General features: G+C 41.6%; 2 protein-coding genes across 2 annotated transcripts; one reads left to right on the forward strand and one right to left on the reverse strand.

Annotated features, from left to right (window-relative positions):
• Nucleotides 1-3,205: 3,205 nt before the first annotated feature.
• Nucleotides 3,206-4,659, reverse strand: IAQ61_004952 (uncharacterized protein; the record flags this gene model as incomplete). Its single annotated transcript, XM_066096553.1, has 3 exons — nucleotides 3,206-4,205; nucleotides 4,282-4,409; nucleotides 4,432-4,659. 3 exons carry the CDS (start codon nucleotides 4,657-4,659, stop codon nucleotides 3,695-3,697), a joined length of 867 nt encoding a protein of 288 aa, XP_065953476.1. The 3' UTR covers nucleotides 3,206-3,694.
• Nucleotides 4,660-5,070: 411 nt separating this feature from the next.
• Nucleotides 5,071-6,762, forward strand: IAQ61_004953 (uncharacterized protein; the record flags this gene model as incomplete). The annotated part of the gene is made up of 3 exons (XM_003838022.2): nucleotides 5,071-5,581; nucleotides 5,628-6,427; nucleotides 6,487-6,762. 3 exons carry the CDS (start codon nucleotides 5,071-5,073, stop codon nucleotides 6,760-6,762), a joined length of 1,587 nt encoding a protein of 528 aa, XP_003838070.2.
• Nucleotides 6,763-9,788: the final 3,026 nt, after the last annotated feature.

Here is a 9,788-nt window from a genome sequence, read left to right on the forward strand (position 1 = left end):
CCTAATAAACTACTAGGAGGCTTTATAAGTGCAGGGATATATATAGTAATAGATCTATTAGATATAGATCTAATTAGAAATCCCTTACATAATCTTTTAGTATATTCTAAACTAAACGCTATAATCCACGCTATAATCGCAGTAGCAATAGGGAGTAAATCTCCTAAAAACCTTAAAAGAAATACGCACTAGGACGCTCTATAAAAAGAGCTAAAATAATAGAAGGATCTCTATAACTACTAAATAGGATAGCAATTTAGAGACGTAGCATATAAAGAAATTAATACTCTACTAAAAGCTAGTACCTAGAAGGAGATTAATAGGCTAAATAAGAGAGAGCGTCTACTCCTACTTAAATAGGTGTTTATATATAAGCTTAATTAGGATAGTTACCTAATTAAGTATAAAGCAAGGATAGTAGTAAGAGGAGATCTATAGCTTACTAACTTAATTTATTTAACCTACGTAGCTACCCTAGTAGCTTAAACCTTTAGGACTATAATAGCTATTAGAGCTAAGTTTAACCTTAAGATATATTAATATAACGTTGTTAGAGCTTTCCTTAACACCTTAAGGGATTAACACCCTATAGTTATCTTTAAGCTACCTAAAGGATATTAAATACCTAGAAAGTGCGTTAAGCTTAAACAAGCTCTATATAGACTAAAAGTCTTACTATTATTATAGTATAATAAGCTCTTAACTATACTCTAAGAAAATAAGCTTATTACTTCTAAAGAGGAGCTATACCTATTCTTTAATAGAGATTATAGTATCTTGTTAATATTCTATATAGACAATATCCTATCGCTCTATTACTAAAACTATACAAGCTAGGCTTATAAAGTTATCTAAGCTCTAAAGCAAAGATATACTATAGAAGAAAAGGGACCTGTAAGCTAGTTTCTAGGGGTAAGAGTAATCTAGGATAGAAAGAGACAGATAATAACGCTTGTTTATAATAAATATATTAACAAGATTACAAAGAAATTTAATCTAGTAGAGATAGGAAAATTCCCTACTACACTACTATTAATTAAAGATATTAAAAAGAGCACAGGAGAAGCTACTAAACAAGAGATTAAGGACTATTAGGAGCGCGTTAGATTAATCCTTTACACCTTAATTATAGTGCGCCCTAATATTACCTATATAGCCTCCTAGCTCTCCTAATACCTTACTAACCTATCTAAATAACACTTTAATACAGTTAATTTAGTAACTATCTATCTATACTAAACTTAATACTAATTAATCTAATATAGGAATAGGGATCCTAATAAGCTTATAATATATAGTAATACGTTATTTACTAATAATATTAATACTTAGCAATTATTACATAGATACCTAATTATACTCTTTAGAGGACTTATTATTTAGAAGGTAGCTTAATAAGTAACTATTACTACTTTAACTACTAAGGTAGAGCTCCTTACACTTAAGTAAGTAAGTAAAGAAGTAATAGCGTTAAAACACTTTTTAACTAAAATACACCTTACTTTAGATACTACCTAGATAATTAATTATAATAATTAATAATCTATTAGGTTAGTAGTAGGTAATAATAAAAGGATTACTACTAAGCTACGCTATATAGATATTTAAAATATATAGCTTAGATAAGAGTATATAAAGGGATCTTTTTATATTACCTACCTACCTACTAGTAATATACTAGCTAATAGGCTTACTAAAAACCTAACTATATAATAATTTATAAGGTTTAGGGAGTACCTAAAGTTATATAATAGTAGAGTATATATTATATAGTATTAATTAAAGTAAGGTAGTATATAAGATCTATTAATATATAATATAAGAATAACTAACTATAGCCTACCTCTCTATTATTAACTAGGTAGCTTCTCTAAGGAGCTCTATTACGCGTAAGAAGCGTGCCTTAGAGTCTATAGAGAGCTACCTAGGTTACCCTAGCCTAGGATCTATAGAGGGAACCTTAGAGAAGCTAGAGTCCTTATCTTCTAATAAGGAGCTCTAGGCGCCTTTAGCTATAGTATTAGCCTTACATATAAGCTTAGTAGTAGTAGTAGTAGCTTTTACTAGCTCCTACTACTTAGCCTTACTCTTCTTAAGGAGTACTAAGACCCTCTACTTCTTATCCTTAAGAAGGTCTTAGCTCTTACTTACTTACTTTCTTACTAGGAAGGATAGTGTAGAATATTAGGTAAGCTTAGGGCTATTAGTTTATTAGTATAGATCTTACTAAGTATTATAGAGGAAAAATTCTAATATAGATTATATATATTAGGATATAGCTATACCTAGAGAAGTACTACTAGTACTAAGTCCCTTTACTAGAAGAGTTATAGCACTTGCTATTAGACTTATTAAAGAGTATAGAGTATAGATAATTTAGATAAGTTTTAGTATAATAAATACTAGACTCTTTATAGTAGGAGGATCTTAGGGTCTCCTTAGGAGCTAGAAAGGGAGTAGGAGCAGGGATATTAGGTAGGGTCTAGGGAGGAGCAGGAGCTAGAGTTAGAGTTAGAGCTAGAGTAGTAAGAGCTAAGGCAGAAGCGCCCTTCCTTAGCTTCTTAATCTTAACTATAGTAGTAGTAGCTATATACTTAGCTACTATACGCTCTATAATAGCCTTATGCTTAGTAGTAGTATACTCTTCTTTAGTAGTAGTAGCTTTAGTAACTATAGCTTTAGCTATATAGGAGGTAATAAGGGTAGTATAGGTAGAGTAAGTATAAGTAGTAGTTTTTAACTTTAACTAAGATATAGGTTAGTAGAGATATAAGTATAGTTTAGACCTTTAAGGTTATATAATCTTATAATTTAAGCTATAGTAAAGATTATAGTTAAGTAGATAGAGTTATAGAGCTTAGTCTAGATAATATCTATATATATAAGTGTAGGCTAAATAAGGAAGGTATACTAGTTAGTATCTAAAGGGTAAGCTAATTTAACCCTTTAGATATATAATACTCTAATTAGCTATACTACCTACTAACTATAAGCGTAACTATAATAATAAAAGATCTACCTATACCTAGGGGGTGTGTTATAAGAGGGATATTAACTAGATTATAGAGTATCTTAATCTAATTAATCCTAATTAATACCCCTATATAACCTACTATCTAATTAACTGCTAGCTTACTACTAAGTGCCTAATAAAAAGCAGGAGCTCTAGTAAGGAAGGTTTACTAATTATTCACCTTCTAGTAAGGGTAGCTAAAGCTCTATATATATAAGTCTAATCGTAGTAGATATAATCTAATAATCTATCTCCTAAATTATTCCTAACCTTAGTAATCTAGATTTCCACAAATATTAATTAGCGTTAGATTAGATAATTAGATCAAGATGCTCTATACTCTAATTTGTATCCGCTCTACAATAGGTAGATTGACTAATATTAATTAAGGATATTGATTAGCGGTTAGATTAGATAATCGGATCAAGATGCTCCGCGATCTGATTTGTATCCGCTCTGCAACACCATGCTACCTCTAGCCACAGAATTTCGATTTCCAGCCACAGCCACAGCATTCGATTTCTAGCACAGCCACAGCCTTTCCATGTCCAGTCTTCTCCACCGCCTTCTCCAAATGGATGATACAATATCTTCCGCCCCACCATCATCTCTCCACCCACGGTCTGTTCCGGGCTGTCTCCTAGCCTTTTGCACAGTTCCTGCAATGGCTGGGCAGACAGCTTATTTAGCTATCTGACGTAGTGTCCTCGCAAGCGCCGCCTCCTCTGCCGCCACCCTCCACGCCCAATAGGCTCTCGCTTCGCGATCCTCAGCCCACATGCCATCGCCATCGTCCCGCGGCCTCCATGGATCCGCGGTAGCTGTTCCTGTTCCTGTGTCGGTGCCTGTCTCCAGCGGGTGCGTGGCAAGGTAGTTGTTGTACAAGTAGTCTCGCGCCGGCGCGGGCCGGGCCATGCGCCAGCCCCAGCCAAACACCCAGCCCCTCCCAAGCCACCACAGGCGCAGCGCGCGGCCCACGACGCCCAGCACCGTAAACACACCCATGGCCTCTACCAGCAGCACGGCACCGCTGAGCAAGGCAAGCGTGGCGGCGACGACAAGGGCCCAGTAGATGGCTTCAGCGCCGGGTCCAGGGTTAACGACGTGGGCGAGGGTGCGTGCGTGTACGACGAGCACAACCGGGGGGGGCATGAGGGCGGCCAGGGCGACCATGGTGCGCAACGAGGCGCGTCTAGACCGGCAGGCGAGTGAGCAAGGCGCAAGGAGTAGAGCACCGAGGAGAGCGAGTGTGGCCCAGTCTGACTTACCCGCACAACAGGACAATTGGCACAGCTAGGGCAAGCACCGTGGTGGCAGCGAAGAGCAGGCCGGCGGCCGACATGGCAGATGACATGACAGACGGCGTCGTGGCTGTCGACAAGGCCGCCGACGGTGTCTGTGGGCTGGTTAGGGTGCACTGTGCAGCACCGCTTCTGCGCCTTGGCTTTATCCTCCTCGTTGCCCGTGAAGCCGTCCCGCTTACGCTTCCGACCGCGCGGCAGTGTCGCTCGCCGTCTACTCGCAGCAGCAGCCGCTGCTGTACTTGCTTCCGTGGCGGCCAGAAGCCGAGCGAGTGCGACGAGAATGTAGAGGTATGCCAGGTCGAGCAGGCTGCGCAATCGCCGATTCACTAGCACCGTGGGCATGATGCTCATCCAGCCATGAGGAATGGCTGATAGTTAAAAAGACATTAGCCAAGTAGCAAACTCGTCGTCTTCGTCGTCTGCGGCCAGGCCAACACCACCAACTTTACCCCTGAGGCCCTCCACCACCACCGTGTTTCACTCGACCCACTCTCACTCTTCATCCCCCTCTGCCACTCCTCTCAGCCCTGTCTTGGAGCCTTTGGTAGCAGCTGCATCTTCCCATTTGATTTGCACCTCTCGCCAGCCTGTCTGGTTTCACTCGGCCAATTTCGATTCCATTGCGATGCAACTCGCTGCACTCTGCCGCACTCCCAGACGGGAGCTGCGAATGGGGGCAGGAACACATGCATCTCTGCCTCCTTCAACTCCATTCTCCCCTCCCGTGCCGCCATCGTCCACACCATAGTCAGCATGTCGAAGCGTACATTTCCAGATGCTGGCGAGTGCTCTTCTTGTTCTGACCGCTCCAAGAGACCCATGCCCAGCACCGCCTTCCATAACGACAATGCCACGGCTTCGATTTACAGTCCAAGTCCAGTCATAGGCCTCTTTGCATCGCCTGCACCCACCTGCTGGTCACCATTGAGTTTTACCTGTGGCCTGTCCTGGCCACACTTCATGGGCTATCAGATGCAAATGCCGATGCAACACCAGGCCTTTGCATATCCACTTCATGCCTTCCAAACGCCCTTTGGCTTCGAGTCGTCGATCTTCACGTCGCTGCATCCGGCCACAAATCTAGAACCAAATTCAGGGCAGATGGAAGACGTCTCTTCATGCTCACAGTCGACTGACGCTGCGCCGCCTGGTAGTGCACTCGCGCACGAAACCGGCCAGTACTGTGACGATAACTCAAGTTTTTGGAACATGGATGACTTTTCTCCTTCTCCGTTGGCTAGCTATGACTCGAGCTCGTGGCAAGGTGTGACTCATTGTTTGCATGCTGGGGGTGTGCTGACTTTGGACAGACATTGACCTAAGATCTCACTCCAACAACCCTGGGCTCAGCAACACGTCTCTTATATTAGACACGTCATTTCCCGCCTTAGAAACTCCTTTGGCTACTGGCAATCAAGTGTTCGACAATATCTCAAGCGCAATCAATACAATTGCATGCCCAAGGTTAGGCAACTCCCCCCCCCTGCATCATGGCGCACCTTCTACGCAATTGGTGGACTTCCATCACTTCGACTCAAACAACGGGATCGTCGTTGCACCTGCCCTTGGCCAAGCATCATCTGAAGCTTCCATCCTTTCGACCGCATCGACACCTCACGGCGAGCGTGCCACCTCGCCACCAGAGGGCTCGACCACCCAGTGGTACCGCCGCTTCTTCGGCTACGACTATTCCCTCGACATCGAAACGGTTCAATTCATCTCTCAGCGTGCCCTAACCATCTTCGCCTCCCTAGCTAATCCATCTGACCCAACACCTGTCATGTACGCGAAATATGTCGCCTTCATGATGAAGCTTAAATGCACCGATGTCGTCAGTATCGTCGTATCTCTGGTCATGCATCTCTTCTTCTACGTTGCAGACGATGTCGACGCCTGTCTGTGGGCTGCTAAGAGTAGGATGTTGGCTAGGTCGAAGACGCGGAGAAGAATAAAGCGCGAGTCAGAGTTGTTCGACGCATTACAGGACCACTTGCCACCAGGCCTGAGTTACAAGGAGTTTGTGGCAAACATGAAGAAGTGGCGCAAGGTGGGCTCCCAATATGCCTTCCTGGCGCGCCGGCTCAGTCTTGGGGCTCTGGTGCTTGCAAGGGTGTGTATTCTCCACTTGTACCCTCTTCATCTCGTCACCATTCGCTAACCCTGAGCCAGAACCTCCTGCTCCCACAAAGCATGTGGGGCTGCGCACAAGGCAATGACCGCCATAGCGCCTCGGAAAACGCGCTCTGCTACCTCGAGGAAATTGGGCTTCCAGAAATGGCTCGAGGGGTCAAGAGTGAAGAGTTGATGCATAGTCTGCTTTGGGCAGTCTTTGGGAAGTTCGAAGAATTTGGTGCAGTAGAGAGTGGGAGTGAGTTTGCAGGATTTGAACGGCCACTTCCTATCACAAGAGACGACTTCATCCTTTCTTCTACGAGCCCTGTGTAGTGCAAATCTTGTCCATCCGTCTTAACTAGCTTTGGACCGATATAGTTGATGTGTTGTAGGATTAGCAAGTAACCTTTGCGCAATTTTATTAGGTAATCTCTTAGTCTTGACAAGATAACTGTATAGAGTAAATAAGCCCGACCCTGTAGCTGTCTCACAATCCTCTTTAATAAGTTTCGTCATCACAGTACCATGATCCATGGAATATTTCACAGATGCATGTAAATGTGCTTCGAGAGTTTTTTCAACTGTCGCTTGTGCTTAGATGGCTATTAGGAGTACTAGACGAGTCCATAAAAGAGTATGTGAGTGTGCTCGACGGCACCTATATGTCGATTGTGACGACGGAGCAACAAGAACTTCAAGGCTATCAGGGTGTTCAGGCAGGGTGGAGACGATGGCCTTTTAACCTGCAAAAGGTGCCTGTCACTTCGCTGCATCACCCCCACCAAATGGTTTGCTACTGAATGTATATCTAGACAGTGGCTCTGGTTGTGAACAGTAAGCTGGTAATGATGCAGATGTTTGGAGGCATGTTTGGAGGCATGAAGTAGCTGGAGTCACGACGGGAAGCAGCCAAAGTCACAAAGTAATTCATCGCCTTCGGCAATAGCTTGACAGTCTTTGGACAAATAGTGAGACTACCACTAAAGCCAATAAAAAGGCACTTGCTTTCTCAGTGGTTGTTCATCCACGCTAACATTCATAGAAGGATGCTCAGGCACGAATTACCCAGGGAGTCAGTCTTTTGCTATCTAGCTACCAAGCCCAATAACTACCTACATCTAGTTCTTAGTGATGTTGGTATTGCGCCTAGTGATGGAGACTAGGTAAACATGTCCATGTATACAAATAGGTTGCTCTCAATACTTAATACTAACAGCGCTCGCATCTGTATATACTAGTAAACCCTCGAGCTCGTGGACACTCACCACTAACTAACCACCACTAACACCACACGACTGAAAGCCTTATATGCCAAATCTCTACAAACATCTATAGGACCTGCTTAAACTTACCTTCACGATAATAATCCTTGTCTTGCCTACTCTCAATTCACTCTATATAGTTGTACATGTGCCTTTAGAAGTCGCCGTCCAAGAGTAGATTATCTAGGCCGTGCTGGAGGCCGCGCCGCCGCGAATCTACTCTTGGACGGCGACTTCTGAAGGCACATGTACAAGGGCGCCCTTAACATGTCTTACTTGCATATCAGGGCCATGGGAATATATCCAGGAAACCTACTTGAGCGAGTTAGTCTGGTCGTTCAAGACCCTTAACATAATTATATTTAGAGAACAAGTCTATGTAATTGGACTCACATAACACATGTCCCTCTGTTAATCATCGCGCTGTGGCTTACAATCCTGATTGTGACCGACATATTGTCCATGTTTATGCCTCTATTGTTGTCGATGCTTACTTTAGTCTGTGCATACACCACCTTCAAAGAGTAGTACCAAAGAGGCCACCACTCAAAATTCAATAGCCACGTCCGTAGCATACTCTCGGCCATCATCCGTAGCATGTTCTCAGTCGTCATCCATAGGATATAAAGTAAGTGTGGAAATTTGGATCACTAAGCTTAGGAATGATTTAGGAGATAGAATATTAGATTATATCTACTACAATAGGACTTATATAATTAGAGCTTTAACTACCCTTACTAGAAGGTGTATAATTAGTAAACCTTCCTTACTAGAGCTCCTGCTTTTATTAGGCACTTAGTAGTAAGCTATTAGTTAATTAGATAGTAGGTTATATAGGGGTATTAATTAGGATTAATTAGGATTAATTAGATTAAGATACTCTATAATCTAGTTATTATCCATCCTATAAGACACGCCCTAGGTATAGGTAGATCTCTTATTATAGTTATCTGTATATATAGTTAGGTAACTAGTGTAGCTAATTAGAGTATTATATATCTAAAGGGTTAAATTAGCGCACCCTTTAGATAGTAGTTTAGAGCTAGCTTGCCTTCCTTAGTTAGCTTATACGCTTACGCGCTAAGATATTATCTAGAGTAAGCTCTAAACTCTATCTACCTAACTATAATCTTTACTATAGCTTAAATTATAAGATTATATAACCTTAAAGATCTAACCTATACTTATATCCCTACTAACCTATTTTTTAGTTAAAGTTAAAATCTACTACTTATACTTACTCTACCTATACTACCCTTAATACCTTCTATGCTACTAAAGCTACTACTACTAAAGTTAAGCACGCTACTACTAAAGCTACTAAAGAAGCTAAGCGTATAGCTACTAAGTATAAGGCTATTACTAAGCGTATAGTAGCTAAGTATATAGCTACTACTATTATTAAGGAGGCCTTAATTAATACTACTTATAAGAAGTATATATAGTTATATTTAGCTAAGATTAAAAAGCTAAAGAAGGGGTATATTCCTGCCCTAGCTCTTACTCCTCCTCTAGCTCCATCTCCTTCTCTAGCGCTTACTCCCTCTCTCGCTCTTATTCCTCCTTAGACCCTAACTAAGGCCCCTACTTCTACTCCTACTCCCTGTTTAGCTCCTAAGGAGACCCTAAGATCCTCCTACTATAAGTAGCCTAGTATTTGCTATACTAAAACTTATTTAAATTATCTACGCTTTACACATTTTAATAAGTCTAATAGCAAGTGCTATAACTCTTCTAGTAAGGGGACATAGTACTAGTAGTACTCCTTTAGGTATAGCTATATCCTAATATATATAATCTATATAAGAGTTATTTCTTTATAATATATAGTAAGATTAAATACTAATAAACTAATTTAGCCCTAAGCTTGCCTAATATTCTATACTATCCTTCCTAGTAAGGAAGTAGGTAAGTAAGAGCTAAGATTGTAACGACTTAGGTAGGTAGGGGATCCAAAAGGTATCCTATACGACTCAAAGGCATATAGGAGTGCGCGTCTGTATAGAAAAGGATAAGATTCCTACACCTATAGGTCTTGTATAAAAGGATAAGAAGAATATACCTATCCTAACTATAGGCAAGCTGTTCTCTATATAT

This window comes from Plenodomus lingam (genome assembly GCF_022343315.1).
Source record: "Plenodomus lingam strain CAN1 chromosome Unknown contig_2, whole genome shotgun sequence".
NCBI lineage: Eukaryota > Fungi > Ascomycota > Dothideomycetes > Pleosporales > Leptosphaeriaceae > Plenodomus > Plenodomus lingam.